We start from the raw sequence: 19,608 nt of genomic DNA, 5'->3' as shown, positions 1-19,608 counted from the left end.
ACACATGAGCAGAAGCCCTGGGAGGAAAGGTGGTAAGCAAGACTATGGCACAGCGTTTGAGGACTTTGAAAGTCATGGTGAGTATTTCAGCCTTTGCACTTGAAAACCACAGCAACCCTTTAATCATAAGTTAAGATTCATCATATTTTTAGAATGCACACTTTTCCTTTTGAAGTTGTAGCTAGGAGGTAAAAAGAGGGAGAGGATGGAGTGAAGAGAAGATGGAATTTCTGAAACTGTGTCCTTTCTTTCTGTATAGAAACATAGAGTGTCCACCTGAAGAATTGTAGGATTGACCATTTGTAAGACTGCTCTTTATGAGTAACTGATTTTGTACTATGTGTGAGCTAATAATGCTCACAGCAAAAACTCACGTAGGTATCTCCCTCGACGTGTTATTTTCTCCAACAAGATGACGTGAGACATTTTATTTAGATTTTAATGAGTATTAGCCACTGTGTGAAAGGAGTTTTTATGCCCCATGTTTTGAGAATCTAAACTGATCCTGTTTTTAGATCAGTGAAAATACTTTGTATGATATTACTATGATGGATGTATGTTACTAATATTTACCAAAACCATAGAATGTACCACACCCAAGAGTCAACCTTGGGGTAAACTTTGGACTCTGGGTGATGAGGATGTGTCATGGTAGGCTCATCAGTTCTGGGAAATGTGCCGTTCTGGTGGGCAATGTTGGTAATGGCAGGGGTGATATTTGGGTTGGAGCTAGGGATCTTATGGGGAATCTCTGTACCTGTGTCTTGGTGTTGCTGTGAATGTAGCACTGTTGTAAAAAAATAAACTCTTGACAACAAGAACAAACTAAAAAGCAGCAACAACCAAAAGATCTTATCAAAGCTGAGAAAGGTGTGTAATTTTGCTGCCTCCTCCCTGCCCCCCCACAGAGACAGCTGAGAGGAGCCCATCTGCTCCTCCTCTGAGAGGGTAAGGGACAGGTCTGGAGTCACCATTGAATCATACTCGGGATGCCTGCTGGGTCAATCTTCATTCTGTTGGGGCCACAGTGAATTCACCTGTATGCTCTCCATTGAGTTTTCAAGTGCAGGATGTACAAAGACTGATGTCTTCAGGGCAACCCTGACATCTTGAAGGGAGCAGGCACCTCAGTCCAGATAAGCTCAAATCCAACTGGACTATGTTTAGAAAACTAGATGACTAAATCTTGATAAACAGCTGAATGAGTTTGTCCTTCTGCGCTGAATATATCTTAATAAAATCAGCTCTCATATCTTGTATATCTCCAAATCTCATACTTGACTGCAAAAATATGTTCAAATTTCATAACCAGGCTTCCATGGCTTTTGGCAGAGACAAAAACTTGCTTTTCCAAGTTTTTCTGCTGTGACACTAGAGTCCGTCTAAACCAGCGGTTTCATATTGATCTTCTCTATTTGTCCCATCACCCCCATTAAAACGTTGGTTGGTTTCTTTCATGTCAAATGCTCACCCCTCTGATTTTCATATCTTTGCATCACAAACTCTTTACAAACCAGGGTATATTTTATTTCTACTTTCATGTCATTATGGGTCACATATAGGGAAGCTGTTTGCACTTTGTATTTGTTTTTTAGTATGTATTAACGATATTTGGAGTTGCCATTACCAGCTTCTGATCACCATGAGCAAATTAGTGCCAAGATGATTTCAGTCACTTGGGGGAAGGAAATTAGTGTGCAAAAGCGTTGTGCAGATGTAGTATGGGTAAATGAACAGGTAGATTAATATCTTGGTAATATTAATAATCATAATGGAATGTTGATACTAGTAATCATAATGAAAGAACCATTCCAATCACACTTACTAAATACATGCATCTCTTCTGCGTCGTACATACTGAATTATTTAGCCTTCATAGAAACACTAAAAAGTAGATTCTTTTACAGGTGAAGAAAATGAAGCACAGAGGTATGTAAGGACTTCTGCCACATGGCACCATACTGCGCAGTGGGTGAGGTATGAATCCAGCTGTTCCGCTTCAGCCTCGATGCTCTCACTGTGCTAACTTACCTCTCTAGTGTGCTTTAGGATGTTTGCATCTCAGGGAACCTGGTTCAGATTCTGACTTTCTTCAGTCAAAGCTATAGTTCATCTCTTAACAGAATCTGGAGTTTTTCACTGATCCGTCTGTCTCTTAGGAATTTTAACTCTTCTCTCCGCAGATGGTTTCTATTCTTCTAATACCAACCACATAGTCCCTTACATAATTAATGATTTCATCTACGTGTATCTTAAAACTCAAAAATCATTAACAAGAAGTGAATATTTTGCCCATTCTTTGCAATAAGTCCAGAAATTGTGATTTGATATTTAAAATCAAAGATATATGGAATTATGAAAGAAGGGAAAGGCAGTACAATTAGAAAATGTTTTGAAAAAAGACTACATTAGAATGGGGAAATGGACAGTTTGTAATATAAGAAAAGGAGAAAATGTCACAGAAAAAGGGAAAAAATAAAATCATAATAAGGAAAGAGGCAGAGGCTGGGACTTACATAGTTCTCACTTTATCATGAGCTGGATCTTTTTCTCACTTTATCTGCAGTGTAACTATGGTTATGTGTAAAGTAGCTTTCCCCAGCTGGTAAAGAGTGGAGCTGGGATTTGAACCCAAGACATTTGACTGGAGCAACTGTGTTCTCGACCAAGAAATGTAGTTATTTTCTTGATGAATAGCCATCCCAGATAAAATATCAAGATTGCAAAATATGAACTGAACAAATACAAAAAATTCTCAAGAGAATAATATTTTTGTTAAAAATGCAGCAACAATGTAAAATGTGGTTGCTGATAAAAAATGTGTATGTATATAACAAAATTCAATTGTTTTCTACTAACCAAATGAGAGAATAAGATCGTCATAAAATAACCTTTTTTGTTTGTTTGCATGTTCATCAGCTTTTCTGCAAAATCATCAACCTTGAAATATTGACCATATGTGTATATAGTAAAAGGACGTAGAGATACATTCATATGTAAATATACTTACAGAATGTTTCTTAAAAGATATTTCTAAAAGAAAAACAAAAGTAGTTATTTCTGGAGACTGCGTTTATAAATTCAATAATTTGGAGACAGCTTTAAATTTTCTTTCATTTTTCTATGTACTTTGAAATATTAATGATAAACATGAATTATTTCATCATAAATATAGTTATTAAACTATATGTCCACACCATATTGAAAAATATTTTTAGTAATTATCCACAGCAATGATAATCTCTAGCATTTGGGACAGCAGCATATTACTTGGGAAACTACTCTAAGTTGCTATTTATCTGAATCAAATTGGAAGCAATATAAATATCTCAAAGGACAAATAGTCAAAGAGATTCCATTTAAGACACTTAATACAATGTCACATAATTAAATTAACAGTGAAACTAACGATAAGTATGATAACATGGGAAGAAGAGCTATAATAATTCCAAGTCAAAATCAGGACACAAAATGATATTATATGAAGATTTAAATGACAAACTCAATATGTTATGAACAAAAACTTGATGTAGAATAATCATAACATAGTATGTTAGAATTATGGGATATGTTTCAGATGAAGTTTTTAGAAGTATGCTGGTGAAATCAGGGTAAAATGAATATCTCTGGGTTACAAAACTATTTAGATTATAGGCATCATTAGGAATTTTATAGCATGTTGAATTCAGAGGTAGAGACACTCAATATTCTGAGTTTAGTCCCAGAGTACAGTCAAGAGGGTAAACAGTTTTTCTTAATTATTCCAACCTCAAAGTTGCCTTGACCTTTGTTATATAATGACATCAGGGAAGCGGACATTGAACAGGAAAGGCGTAAGTAAAAGATGGTCAAAATAGATTTACATAAAGCATATTGCACCCAAGAAACTGATGGGTTCAGAGATGAAGGGGTCAGAGACCCAAAAATAAGTGAACCGAACTGAGAGTATTTTGTTCCAGAGGGACTCTCCGACAATATGAGTGCTTAATCTTAGTGGAATAGTCTTTTTTAGATGTCAAAGCATATAGATAAAACGCATAACACATGAGATATATGTGTGTATCTGTGTGCATAAACAATCTTAATTCTTAAGAAAACTCAGGATCAGGTAAGGCAAATATTTGCACTCCGTTTTTCACTTGAAAGCTAAATTTTGAGATAGTTAAGGCACTTGCCAAAGGAGAGGTGAAGTTCTGCAGTTTTCAATCTTGGTAGAAATCATAATTTTTAAAGGACATTTAATTTTATCTCCCCAGATGCGAAGGCTTTGTTGATCCAATTCAGTTAGCTTCTGAATCAACATTTAGATCTGGGAGAGGCTTGGGCATCTGCAGATTTACCAAGAGTCATAGGGGATTGAAGGCAGTCAGAGGTAACATAACATGGAGCAAAAGCAAGGCATTCAGAGTTCAGCCCACCGATCTTCCCAAGCTGTCACTTCTTTTCTTCTCTTTGCAGATTCAGCCCTTGTCCTCAACTGCACCTTACTTTCAGCCAGTAGAATTGCAATGAATAGCAGTGTGACTGAATTCATTCTCCTTGGGCTGACACAGGATCCAGTAAAGCAGAGGGCAGTATTTGGGGTGTTCTTGATCTTTTACCTTGCGACACTGTTGGGGAACTTTCTCATTGTAGTGACTATTAAAACAAGCAGGACCCTTGGGAGTCCTATGTACTTCTTCCTATTCTATCTGTCTTTTGCTGACACCTGCTTCTCTACAACCACAGCCCCCAGATTGATTGTGGATGCCCTTGCTCAGAAGAAGACCATTTCCTACAATGAATGTATGACTCAGGTCTTTACACTCCATTTCTTTGGGTGCATGGAAATCTTGGTGCTCATCCTCATGGCTTTTGATCGCTATGTAGCCATTTGTAAGCCCTTGCGATACACAACCATCATGAACCGGCACGTGTGCAGTGTTTTGGTGATTCTAGCCTGGGTGGGATCTTGTATCCACTCTTCGGCACAAATTTTCCTGGCTTTGAGATTGCCTTTCTGTGGCCCCAACGTGATTGACCACTATTTCTGTGACTTGCAGCCCTTGTTGAAACTTGCCTGCATGGACACTTATGTGACAAATTTGCTAGTTGTTTCCAACAGTGGGGCCATATGCACGGTGAGTTTCATAATCCTGCTTACCTCCTATGTTGTCATCTTGTACTCTCTGCGTAACCACAGTGCTGAAGGAAGGCGAAAAGCCCTTTCCACCTGCACCTCCCACTTTATTGTGGTTGTCTTATTTTTTGGTCCATGCATATTCATATACACACGCCCACCAACCACATTTCCAATAGACAAGACAGTGGCTGTGTTTTATACAATCGGGACACCCCTACTCAACCCTCTGATCTATACTCTGAGGAATATGGAAGTGAAAAAAGCCATGAAGAAATTATGGTGTAGCAAAGTATGACTTCTTTGGATACAGGATATTCAGGAATTTCAATGTATTTTTCCTTAACAGCCTGGTCTTCCTTCATGGACAGGCAAAATGAATTATTCTCATTGTGGGAAAAATCCATTGGGAAATTTTAACTTCACTAATATTTTATATATTTAATTGAATTATTATGAATAAGTACGGATATATACACAACGCTTATTCAGAGAGGATGGCATTAGAATAAGATTACTTAAAATCCATAAACATTGTGAACAACCTGGGCTGGCTCTCAGTTGAATTCTTTTGACAGCTGGCTATATTCACATGATAATTTCTCTTCCTGTACGATTTGTCTTTAGAAAAAAATATACTATTGACAGAATGATTGTGTGTGTGTGTGTGTGCGTGCACACTAATTCTCTACAGATTTTATTCTAGTCTTTAAGAACTTGGATGTAGAGCTAATCCCTATGGAACCAGAACTTAGAAATGAAGGTCATGGTCTTGACAACCTGGGAGTTGGAGAAGATGTTCTGAGAGAATTATGTGGTGGAATGTGTGCCTGAGGCTGACTCACTGGGACATGAATGGACCCTCAAACTCCACGAAGAGCTGGAAACCTGAGTGAAAACCTGGACTGTCTCTGGAAAACACTCTCAGTGTTCAGTGAATGGTGGGAGAAGGAGAGTTTTACACTTGGCAGTGATGGGAGGAATCAGCCAGGAACTGCTTTTTGGCAGGGTCCTTCTCTTTCATCATCACAGATCAGGGCCAGTGAGGGGGTTTGGCAGCAGGAATATGCAGAAGGTTAAGGGGTAGAAGGGCGCTAGAAAACAATGTACAGTGTAGAGAAAGCAAAGGTGAAAGGAAAGTGGTAACTGTATCCAGGTGGGATAGAAGAAGCTTTGCCTTTTTTATTGGAGAATCAATCATTGGGTATCTCAACGTTTGTAGGGAAACAAATGCAGTTCCTGGGTATCTCTATAAAATTGACCTAGATTAGCTTGACTTCCTTGGCTCTTCCATTTATTTGCATATCGGGAAAACCCTTTATTTATTTATTTATTTATTTATTTATTTATGGTTCCCAATGGTGTCTGAAAATTCAAATTTCCTATTCCTTGGGCAATCCCATGATTGAAGGTCCACATTACTGCTTTTTGTTTATGGTCTTCTGGTTTTGTAGAGGAATGTTTAAATATGTATTTTAATTTTTGAAGTTAAACTAATTGCTATCTGTAATAAACACTCTACCACCATAACCACCACCACGTCCGCCTCCACTACATCATAATCCCATAATTAAGTACTGTCATGTGATGCTGTTTCAATATCTGAATGTATAGTTACCATCAAATTTGCACCAAGAAGAATTACTTTAAGTAATACAGGCTAATGAGAAACGAATCCAATGACCTTCCCAAGTATGAGATCATTTCTAACAACTGAAGACCAAATGTTATCATGTCTCATCTAAGATACCCAAGACTCCTACATAGAAAGAGGTGGCATATAAATAGTTAAATCCCAAAGAGAACATTTGTCAGAGCTCTCAGTGCCATATTACAAGAGGCAATTATGTTTTATGTTCTAAGTGAAGACTCCTGATCTTCCTAGTTTTGTGTCTTGCAGTTTCATTTCTGAAGCATTTGAATCTGGTCATGTGAAGTTTATATTTAGAATAATTGATTCTTAAGTGACCAAGACATAATAAAAATAAACGTTTAATTTTTATCATTTTTTGATTTTTAAAATTTAATATAGTGGGAGAAAGAAAATATTCATTAATATTCAGAAAGCTGTGGGAATTTTCTTCTCATGCTTAGATCATTTAGATCCCAGCTTCCCTTAAATTTTAGATAAAGTCAGTTCATAAGGGTGGAAGAAGGGGTCAGGGGACTAAAAAGTCTTATGTGACCAGGTACCTTAACAAACTCACTCACCATTTCTGCTTCTGGCAAATGGTGAAAGATTTTTCTTTGCCTTCCTTTTGGGGGATTTTTGTAGACTCTCTAATTATAGTATCCTGGGTGTGGGAAGAAGATTTCTGTTTCTTATGATCACTGATGACCCCTTGTTAGCCCTCAGAAAGCCAGTGGTTTCCTTCCAAATTCTGTACCCTTCCCAGTGATCTCTTTTGAGCTAGTCCCTAGAAGTTCTCCTTATGGTTTCTCTGTGGGAGTGTGTGAGGAAACATCCAGGCATATCTGCTCCCAAAGAGTTATATTTATATGGAAAACTTCTAACATAGGCTAATGTCAACCAGTCACCCTCACCTGATACCAACCAGTCTCTCTTCCTTCCTTGACTTTTCTTATCTCATTCTGCTTCCTGTACCCATATGGAGGGTCCCATGCTATGTTCTCAGAGTAGCGCTCCAGCACTCAAACACACACACACACACACACACACACACACACACACACACACACAGAGACATGTGATGTCTGGGGTGAGGGACAGACATATCTCTACAGTGATTTACTTAAGGATTTTTTTCACAAGTCTCTTGGCCACTTTATAACTTGACCACGTCTATATCCTTTTTCTAGTAGGATACTTTCCTTCATCTTTTCCTTTGGTTTGGAAATTGGCATAAGGTGATTTAGACACACAGTTCAGATCCATTGTGTCTATACAACATTTCAGTTTTAACACCTTTTTACATAAGAAAGGTTACATTATAATTTGTATGAACACTGGGCCTCAACAAGATTTAGTTTCATTTAGAAAGTCATGGTAGACACCACTGGAGGGGCCAAGATGGTGGAGCAGCAGGGAAGTCTTTTTTTCCCTTTCTCGTCCCTGAAACGCAGCTAGATCAACACAAAACCACCTGCACACCTAGAGAAGAGATTTGAGGGTTAACACAACAGTCCGCAACTTCAGGCACAGAACTCATCAGGTACATGGTGCAGAGAGGTAAACTGGGGGAGAGAGAAGCTGTGGATAGTAGGGAGCTGTTTTTGCTTGTGGACAGAGGACAGAGACAGGGCAAGAGTACAGGAAATGCACTCCCCCTAAAAGAGGCTAGTGAAGAAGAAAAAAAGCGGAAACACCCACAAGAAAGGGAGAAAGAGAACTTAGAAAAGAGAGGGTTTAATTATGTCTCCATAAACAGGGGTGGGCAGAAGCTGAAACTCCACAGCTCAATACCCGGTGAAGCTCTGTTTGGAAGGGTGAATTCCCCAGCAGCAGACAGTGAGGTCCGAGGGGGTGCTAGGGGAGAGGAAGTTTCCCTTCCAGGACAACATTTGGTAAATGCTGGGTGGCCTCCCCACAGGCAATGGTCCCACCAGACCCTGGATAATAGCCACATTCACTGGGGTTGTGACGAGGATGTTAAGGGTGAAGCCTGGTGCCATATCTGTGTTGTGATTTACCATAATTAATAATCCCTGACACTGCTGCTACACGATTGCATGAACTTTTTCTAGCACAGGCTGGAACCAGGCTTCACTCTCCGGGCATCTGCAACATCACAGTCATGTGAACCTTCCTGGGGGCAGGGAGGCACTGGCCGTTGCTCTTGAGACCCTCCCCCAGAGCATCTCAGTGGGTCATAGCTGCGAGGCCCTCAGAAGTGAGGGGTTGGATACACAGTCCCATCTGAGATAAAATGTGGGGGGAAGGTGCTGCCTGGTGGACTGATGTCTTGGTCACAGGCAGTGTAGTTGCAGGGAGTGGACAGAAGCCTGAGACAAAGGAGGAGTGCTTGATTGCTGGTGGGGGAGTTCACAGAGTTCTGATACTAGAGACTGGGTAGCTTGGTGTTTCCATTTTCAGCCCTCCTGAGCATGTGAATACACACCCATGCTTGCCACAACCTTCCACTCTAACAAACTAAGCAGCGCCATCTCGTGGAGAATTGAGCCATTACACCAAGACCCTTCCAAGTGGGCCAATGGTGCTCTAGAGGAATGCCACAAGTGTCTGCCTGCTTTGTTTACAACTATAAAGTGCTTGATAGTTTGACTCCTGGGGGAAACTGGATTTCTTTCAACCATATTTCGTTCTGTTCACTGGTCCATCTATTCAATTTTTTTTTCTTTTCTTTTCTTTTCTCATTCTTGAAAAGACAAAAAGAAAAACTTATATTTATTTTCCAGTTTTATAAAAAGATTTCTCTTTAGGTTTTCTACTTTACTTTTACTTTTTTGTAAATTTTTAAATCCTATTTCACTTTCATCATTTCATTTTATTCTACCTTATTGTATTTGTTATTTTAAATTTTCAAATGTTTTTCTTTTTGTCCCCCTTTTTTTCACTTGTTTTATTTCCTTTGTTCTCTATTCTATCAAGCTTCTTTCAACAACCAGACCAAAACACACCTACAATCCAGCATTCTTTATTTGATATTTTTGTGTTGTTTTAAATTTTGATTTATTTCTTTTACTTTATTAATTCTTTCTCATCCTTCAAAATGATGAGATGAAAGAATTCACCCGAAAAGAAAGAAGAGGAAGAAGTGACAACCAGAGACTTAATCAACTCAGTTATAATCAAGATGTCAGAAACAGAATTTAGAATCACAATATTAAGAATACTACTCAGCTTAAAACATACACACACACAGACACACGCACACACACAATCGCTTTCCGTGGCAATAAAAGAAGTAAACTCTGTCAGAGTGAAATTAAAAATGTTATAACTGACATTAAATCTCAAATGGAGCCATAGTGGCAAGGATGGATGAAGCAGAGCAGCAAGTCAATGATATAGAGGACAAAATTATGGAGAATAATAAAGTTGAGAAAAACAGGAAAACTAAGGCAAAAGAGCATGATATGAGAATGAGAGAAATCAGCGACTCATTAAAAGGGAATAATATCCAAATCATAGGGGTCCCAGAAGATGAAGAGAGAGAAAAAGGCATAGAAGGGTCATGTGAGCAAATAATAGTGGAAAAGTAGACCTCAAAATCCAGAAAGCCCAGAAAACTGTCATTAGAGCCAACAAAAACAGAGCATCAAAGAGGCATATCATATTCCAATTCACAAAATACTCAGGCAAGGAAAGAGTCATGAAAGCAGCAAAGGGAAAAAAAAAACCTTAACCTACAAGGGAAGACAGATCATGTTCACAGCACACCTATCTGCAGAAACTTGGCAGGCCAGAAAGGAGTGGCAAGATATGTTCAATATGTTGGATCAGAAAAGTATGCAGCCAAGAATTCATTATCCAACAAAGTTGTCATTGAAAATAGAAGGAGAGATAAAAAGTTTCCCAAACAAACCTGATGGAGTTGGTGAACAATAACCCAGCCCTGCAAGAAATTTTAAAGGGAACTCCCTGGGAGGAAAAAAGACGAAACAAAACAAAAAAGATCTAAAGCAACAAAGACTAGAAAGGACCAGACAATACCACTGGAAACTTAAACTCCATAACAACACAATGGCAATAAGTTCATATCTTTTAGGACTCATTCTAAATGTCAACGGACTAAATGCTGCAATCAAAGACATAAGGTAACAGAATGGAAAAGAAAACAAGATCCATCTATATGCTGTTTACAAGGGACTCATTTTAGACATCAAGACACCTTCAGTGTTTATTTATTTTTGAGAGACAGAGAGAGACAGCATGAGCAGGAGAGGGCAGAGAGAGAGAGGGAGACCCAGAATATGAAGCAGGCTCCAGGCTCTGAGCTGTCAGCCCAGAGCCCGATGCAAGGCTTGAACTCACAGACCACGAGATCATGACCTGAGCTGAAGTTGGACGCTCAACCGACTGAGCCACCCAGGCGCCCCGACATCAAGACACCTTCAGATTGAAAGTAGAGATGGAGAACCACCTAACAGGCTCCTGGTTGCCAAAAGAGAGCTGGAGTAGCCAGTCTTAAAACAGACAATGTAGATTTTAAAATAAAGTCTGTCACAAGAGATTAAGAAGGGCATTAGATCATTATTAAGGGGTTTATCTACCTAGGAGATCTAACAGTTGTAAACATTTATGCCCCAATGTGAAATAACCCAAATTTATAAATCAATTAATGACAAATATATAGGAAATCATTGACAATAATATGATAATAGTAGGGGACTTCAACACCCAAATTACAGCAATGCACAGATCATGTGAGTGGAAAATCAATGTAGAAGCAAAGGCTTTGAATGACACACTGGACTGGGTGTACTTAACAGATATATTCAGAACATTTCATCCTAAAGCAGCACAATACATATTCTTCTCCAGTGCACGTAGAACATTCTCCAGAATAGATCACATACTGGGACACAAATCAGCCCTTAATAAGTACAAAAGGACTGAGATCACACCTTGCATATTTTCAGACCACAACACAGTGAAACACGAAATCTCAAGAAAAAATTTGGACAGACAACAAATACTTGGAGACTAAAGAACATCCTACTAACAAATGAATAGGTTAACCAAGAAGTTAAAGTGGTACATAAAAAGTATATGGGCCAATGAAAATGATAATACCACAGACAAAAACCTCTGGGACACAACCAAGGCAGTCATAAGAGGGAAGTGTGTTGTAATTCACAGCTTCCTAAAGAAGGAAGAAAGGTCATAGATACACAACCTAACTTTACACTTAAAAGAGCTGGGAAAAGAAGAGCAAACCAGCAGAGGCCAGGAAATAATAAATATTAGAGCAGAAATCAATTCTGTTGAAATTGGAAAAAAAAGGAAACAGTAGAACAGATCAATGAAACCAGGAGCTGGTTCTTTGGAAGAATTAATAAAATTGATAAACCTTTAACAAGTTTGATCAAAAAAGAAAAAGGATAGGGCCCAAATAAATCAAATCAAGAATGAAAGAGGGGAAATCATAGCCAATGCTGCAGAAATACAAACAATATTAAGACAATATTATGAACAATTATATGCCAATAAATTGGGCGATCTGGAAGAAACGGACAAATTCCTAGAGACATATAAACTACAAAAACTGAAATAGGAAGAAATAGAAGATTTGAACAGGCCCATAACCAGTAAAGAAATTGAATCAAAAATCTCCCCAGAACCAGAGTCCAGGGCTGGATGGCTTTCCAGGGGAATTCTACCAAACACTGAAAGAAGAGTTAACACCTATTCTGTTCGAAAAAATAGAAAAGGAAGGAAAAGTTCCAAACACATTCTATGAGGCCAGCATTACCTTGATTCCAAAACCAGACAAACACCCCACTAAAAAGAACTACAGACCAATTTCCCTGATGAACATGGACGTAAAAGCTCTCAACAAGATCCTAGCCAACACTAAAAGAATTATTCACCACGATCAAGTGGGATTTATACCTGGGATGCAAGACTGACTCAATTTCCATAAACCAATCAATGTGATACATCTTGCTTAGAAAAGAAAGGAGAAGAACCACATCAACCTGTCAATAGATGTGGACAAAGCATTTGACAAAATTCAGCATCCTTTCTTGATAAAACGCCTCAAAGAGTAGTGATAAAAGGATCATACCTCAAGATCATAAAATCTATATACGAGAGATCCACCACTAATATCATCCTTGGTGGGGAAAAAACTGAGAGCTTTCCCACAAGGTCACAAAAACGACTGGGATGTCCACTCTCTCCACTGTTATTCAACATAGTATTGAAAGTCCTAGCCTCAGTATTCACACAACACAAAGGAATAAAATGCATCCAATTGGCAAATAGGAAGTCAAACTTTCACTCTTTGCAGACGACATGATACACTATATGGAAAACCCAAAGGTTCCGCCAAAAAGCTGCCAGAACTGATCCGTGAATTCAGCAATGTCGCAGGATATAAATTCAATGCACAAAATCGGATGCATTTCTATATACCAATAATGAAGCAACAGAAAGATACATCAAGGAATCGATCCCATTGGCAATTGCACCAAGAACCATAAGACACCTAGGAATAAACCTAAACAAAGAGGTGAGAAATCTATACACTGAAAACAATAGGAAGCTACTGAAAGAAATGGAAGAAGACACACAACAAGATGGAAAAATATTCCCTGGTCATGGATTAGAAGAACAAATATTGCTAAAATGTCAATACTACACAAGGAAATCTACGTATGTAATGCAATCCCTATGAAAATAAGACCAGCATGCTTCACAGAGCTAGAACAAACAATCCTAAAGTTTGTGTTGAACCAGAAAATACCCTGAAGAGCCAAAGCAATCCTGAAAAAGAAAACCGAAGCTAGAGCATCACATTCTGGACTTCAAGGTGGATTCCAAGGCTGTAATCATCAGGACAGTATGGTACTGCCACAAAAACAGACACTTAGATCAAGGGAACAGAATATAGAGCCCAGAAATGGACCCACAAACATATGGGCAACTAATCTTTCACAAAGCAGGAAAGAAAATCGAATGGAATAGACACTCTTCAGCAAATGGTATTGGGAAAACTGGACAGCGACATGCCGAAGAATGAACCTGGAACACTTTCTTACACCAGACACACAAATAAACTCAAAATGGATGAAAGACCTAAGTGTAAGGCAGGAAGTTCTCAAAATCCTAGAAGAGAAAACAGGCAAAAACCTCTTTGACCTCAGCTGCAGCAACTTCTTGCTCAACATGTCTCTGGATGCAAGGGAAGAAAGCAAAAATGAACTAATGGGACCTCATCAAGATAAAAAGCTTTTGTGTGGCAAAAGAAACAATCAGCAAAACAAAAGGCAAATGATGGAATGGGAGAAGATGTGTTCAAATTACATATCAGATAAAGGGTTCGTATCCAAAGCCTATAAAGAATTTGTCAAACTCAACACCTGAGAAAGAAATAATCCAGTGAGGAAATGGACAGAAGACCTGAACAGACACTTTTCAAAAGAAGACATCCAGATGGCTGACAGACACATGGAAACATGCTCAACATCACTCATCACCAGGGAAATACGAATCTAAACCACAGGGAGATACCACCTCACAGCTGTCAGAATGGCACACATTAGCAACTCAGGCAACCATAGATGTTGGCGAGGATGCGGAGGAAGGGGAACCCTTTTGCACTCCTGGTGGCAATGTAAGCTGGTGCAGCCACTCTGGAAGACAGTATGGAGGTTCCTCAAAAAATTAACAATAGAACTACCCTATGAGCCAGCAATTGCACAACTACATATTTATCCAAAGGATACAGGTATGCTGTTTTGAAGGGACACGTGCACTCCATTGTTTATAGCAGCGCTATTGACAAAAGCCAAAGTATGGAAAGAGACCAAATGTCCACAGATGAATGGATAAAGAGGATGTGGTATACACACACACACACACACACACACACACACAGACACACACACACACACTGGAGTATTACTCGGCAATCAAAAAGAATGAAATCTTGCCATTTGCATCAATGTGGATGGAACTAGAGTATTCTGCTGAGGGAAATTAGTCAGTCAGAGAAGACAAATATCATATGACTTCACTCATATGTGGAATTTAAGATACAAAACAGACGACCATTGGGCAAAGGAAGTGAAAATAGTGTAAAAACAGGGAAGGGGACAATGCATGAAACTCTTAAATGTAGAGAACAAATTGATGCATGCTTGAGGGGTTGTGAGTGGGTGGGTGGATAAATGGGCAACGGACATTGAGGAAGACACTTGTTGGGATGAGCCCTGGATGTCAGATGTAGGGGATGAGTCACTGGATTCTACCCCTGAAATTATTAGTGAACAATATGCTCACTAACTTGCATGTAAATTAAAAAAAATGATGTGGTACATACATGCAGTAACACTTAGCCTTATTATGAATGAAATCTGGCCATTTGCAACAACGCGGATGGACTTAGAGTGCCCATAAGCTAAATAAATCAGACAGAGGAAGTCAAATAGCGTGTGATTTCACTCATATGTGGAGTTTAAGAAATAAGGCAAATGAGCAAAGAAAGGAGGAAGAGAAAAAACACCCAGACTCTAAAATACAGAGAATAAAATGCTGGTTGCCGAAGGGAGGTGGGCAGCTGGGTGAAATATTAAAGGAGATCAAGGGAGAGAAGATACTCCAGAGGTAGCCAGTCTGTGACACTTGTGATGAGCACTGAGTAATGTGTAGAATTGCTCAATAACAAAAGTGCCTTTCATTGTTTATAACTTGATTTAAAAATAAAAACTACTTAAAAACATCTTCATTTCCATATTTTTTCTCTTCTCTTTACCTGCTGGCTTACTGACTTCAAAATATATAGAAATTGTAGGAATTTTAATGAGTAGTTTCATTGTAATTTTATGTTTTATGAGTATCATTAAGATTTATAATATTTTATCTAAGAGTGACATTTTCTAGAATGAGAAAAAGGGAGAAGTTTAAAACCTTGCTTAAAGCGACAGAGACAAAAATAGTGAAGCTAGAATTCAATTTCATCACATGTGGTTCAACCTGTACATGGGCTCCGAGTTTTGTGTGGGGTTAGAAAAGATTTGGCTTAAAGAGCAGAGCATTTGGGAACTTTCAGTGATCTATACCTGCTTGCTTTTTCCGTAGGGCAGGGACAGGAGTGGAGCACTTGGTAACTGAAATGAGAGGTGTCCCTTAGGACAGACTGGTAGGGGAGAAGGGCTCTGAGGACAGAATCTGCCCATTGATGGCCTTGTTCAGGAATCCTTGGCACTGAGGTTGCTGTGGTCAAGGATTGACTGAGTTTATCCCTTGGGGTTGGGTGGGAAGGGCAGAGTCCTTGTCCCTCCAAAGGCTCAGCATTTGTGAACGTGTATGAAATCTCTATAAATATCTGATGGAGGAGGAAGAAATGTTAACTCATGTGTTCTTCCAGGGTTTTTTTTTGGGGGGGTGGGTTACATAGCTGCTTTTAGAGATGTTCCTATGATAGAATAGTGGTGATGTTTCATTTTAATTCTTGAAAGTTCTAAGAATAGAAGTGAGAAATATTCTGCTGATATTACAGCTCTAACTCAGGCCTTCTAGGAAAGACTGGCTATCCGTGGAGTATCTCCTCTCCCCACAGACCCTGCACTGGAAAGCTGAGTAAATCTATTAGATGTACGGTTTACATGTTGCACACTTAGTGCACATGATTCATCAACGTAAATCCGAATTGCGAGAGCACATCTAGGAGCTCTCTCTTGGATCTCATCTCCTTTACGAGCAATAAGGTAAGTTTTCAAACCCAAGTAATCTATGTTCTTTTCCTTGCCTCCCTCGCAGGACTGGGTTTTAGGGAAGTTGCCATGATATAATTCTGTCTCCTGAGACGCTTGAAGCTACGGGAACATATTTGTCTTAGTGACGAGAGGATCTGAATGTGTCAGGGCTCCCAGTTTTCACTGATCTCTGCTTGAGGCAGCACAGTCAGGAAAAATTCTTGTCAAAAGGGTGGGAGGTATATTTGAGGGGGCAGAGGTATAGTATCCTATACATATGGGTTTCTTTTTCTTTTAATGGATTAAATAAGCAGCTGATCCTCAGGAAGCAATGGAAAGTGGAAGTTTATCAGACCAAGGTCATTTAGCCACTAGGAAATACTGAAAATGTAGTGAATAATATGGTTGGAACATATTCATGAGGGACAGCGAGTGTCAGGCATGGCTGGAACACACACGAGCAGAAGCCTTGGGAGGAAAGGTGGTAAGCAAGACTATGGCACAGCGTTTGAGGACTTTGAAAGTCATGGTGAGTATTTCAGCCTTTGCACTTGAAAACCACAGCAACCCTTTAATCATAAGTTAAGATTCATCATATTTTTAGAATGCCCACTTTTCCTTTTGAAGTTGTAGCTAGGAGGTAAAAAGAGGGAGAGGATAGAGAGGGAGGAGAAGAGGGAATTTCTGAAATTGTGTCCTTTCTTTCTGTATAGAAACATAGAGGGTCCACTTAAAGAATTGTAGGATTGACCATTTGTAAGACTGACATTTATGAGATACCAGCCTGATTTTGCAGTATGTATGAGCTAATAATACGGTGAAAACTCACATAGTTATCTCCCTCAATGTGAGTGAGACATTCACAAATTTCACAAAATGGTGTGAGACATTTATTTAGAATTAGTGAGGATTAGACATTGTGTGAAAGGAATTTTTGTCTCATGTTTTGAGAATCTAAACTGATCCTGTTTTTAGATCAGTGAAAATACTCTGTATGCTATTACGATGATGGATGTCTGTTACTAATATTTACTGAAACCATAGAATGTACCACAACCAAGAGTCAGCCTTGGGGTAAATGTTGGACTCTGGGTGATGAGGATGTGTCACGGTAGGCTCATCAGTTCTGGGAAATGTACCGTTCTGGCGGGCGATGTTGATAATGGCAGGGGTGATATCTGTGTGGGGGCTAGGGACCTTATGGGGAACTCTGTACTTGTGTCTTGGTGTTGCTGTGAATGTGGCACTGCTCTAAAAAAATTAAGTCTTAGCAACGCGAACAAACTAAAAAGCAACAACGACCAAAAGATCTTATTAAAGCTGAGAGGAGGTGTGTGATTTTGCTGCCTCCTCCCCACCCCCCACAGAGAGAGCTGAGAGGGAGCCCATCTCTCCTCCTCTGAGAGGGGAAGGGACAGGTCTGGAGTCCACATTGAATCATACTCGGGATGCCTGCTGGGCCAGTCTTCATTCTGTTGGGGCCACAGTGGATCCATCTGTATGCTGCCCATTGAGTTTCTAAGTGCAGGGAATTCAAAGATGGATGTCTTCAGGGCAACCCTGACATCTTGAAGGGAGCAGGCACCTCATTCCAGATAAGCCCAAATCCAACTAGACTAAATTTAGAAAAAAACAGATGATTAAATTTTGATAAACAACTGAATGATTTTGTTCTTCTGTGCTGAATAAATCTTAATAAAATCAGCTCTCATATCTTGTATATCTTCAAATTTCATACCTGACTGCAAAAATATGTTCAGATTTCATAACGTGGCTTCCATGGCCTTTGGCAGAGATGAAACCTTACTTTTCCAAGTTTTTCTACTGTGACACTAGAATCTGTCTAAACCAGCGATTTCATATTGATCTTCTCTATTTGTCCCATCATCCCCATTAAAACGTTGGTTGGTTTCTTTCATGTCAATGCTCTCACCCCTCTGATTTTCATATCTTTGCATCACAAACTCTTTACCACCAAGGGCCTATTATATTTCTACTTTCCTCTCCTCATATACAGAACCTGTTATGTACTTTGTATTTTATTATTTATTTATTATATATTTATTTATTCATTTATTTATTTAATATTTATTCATTATTGAAAGACAGAGAGAGACAGAGTGCTAATGGGAAGGGGCAGAGAGAGAGGGAGACACAGAATTTGAAGCAGGTTCTAGGCTCTAAGCTGTCAGCCCAAAGCCCCATGCAGGGCTCTAACTCACGGACTGCAAGATCATGACCTGAACCAAGCCATCTGCTCAACTGACTGAGCCACCCTGGCGCCCCTGTTTTTTAGTATTTATGAACGATATTTGGAGTTGCCATTCCCAGCTCCTGATCACCATGAACAAATTAGCAGGAACCACAGTGCCGAGATGATTTCAGACACTCGGGGAAGGAAATATGTGTGAAAAACAGTTGTGCAGATGTATTATGGGTAAATGAACAGGTAGATTAATATCCCGGTAATTTTAATAATCATAATGGAATGTTGATACTAGTAATCATAATGAAAGAGCCATTCCAATCGCAGTTACTAAATACTTGCGTCTCTTCTGCATCATACATACTGTATTTAGCCTTCACAGAAACCCTAAAAAGTAGATTATTTTAATCTTCATGTCTACAGAGGAAGAAAAAGTAGCACAGAGTTATGTAGGGACTTGTGAAATATGGCATCATACTGCGCAGTGGGTGGGGTATGAATCCTGGCGGTGTGGCTTTAGCCTGGATGCTCTGTCATTGTGCTAACCTACCTCTCTGCTCTGCTTTAGGGGATTTGCATCTTAGGGAACCTGGTTTAGAACTTGAATTTCTTCAATCAAATCTATAGTTCATCTCTTAACATAACCCTGAGTTTTTCACTGACCCATCTATCCTTTAGGAATTTTTACTCTTCTCTTTGCAGATGGTTTCTATTCTTCTCATACCAATCACATAGTCCCTTACATAATTAATGCTTTCATCTATGCATACCTTAAAACTCAAAAATCATTAAGAACCGGTGAGTATTTTGCCCATTCTTTGCAATAAGTCCAGATAATTGTGATTTGATATTTAAAATCAAAGATAATTATGGAATTCTGAGAGAAGGGAACAGGCAGTAGAATTTTAAAAGGTTTTGAAACAAACACTAAATTAGA

General features: G+C 39.1%; 1 protein-coding gene across 1 annotated transcript; it reads left to right on the top strand.

The window, feature by feature from the left end:
- The first annotated feature begins 4,508 nt into the window (after positions 1-4,508).
- LOC147576499 (olfactory receptor 4C11-like) lies at positions 4,509-12,149 on the top strand. The gene is made up of 2 exons (XM_086679391.1): positions 4,509-5,413; positions 12,122-12,149. The coding sequence occupies exons 1-2, from the start codon at positions 4,509-4,511 to the stop codon at positions 12,147-12,149; spliced, it is 933 nt and encodes a 310-aa protein (XP_086535517.1).
- Positions 12,150-19,608: the final 7,459 nt, after the last annotated feature.

The sequence above is a fragment of the Puma concolor genome, chromosome D1 (genome assembly GCF_028749965.1).
Source record: "Puma concolor isolate L17-30 chromosome D1, mPumCon1.1.hap2, whole genome shotgun sequence".
NCBI lineage: Eukaryota > Metazoa > Chordata > Mammalia > Carnivora > Felidae > Puma > Puma concolor.
Note: the sequence above shows the minus strand (reverse complement) of the source record. Positions and strands in the feature narration are given on the sequence as shown.

Bases quoted from the DNA above. Each gene is read 5' to 3' on its own strand.
- LOC147576499 (XM_086679391.1), top strand. From the start codon at position 4,509: ATGAATAGCAGTGTGACTGAATTCATTCTCCTTGGGCTGACACAGGAT. The intron at 5,414-12,121 runs ATGACTTCTTTG...TAAACCTTTAAC, and splicing joins AAATTATGGTGTAGCAAAGT to AAGTTTGATCAAAAAAGAAA.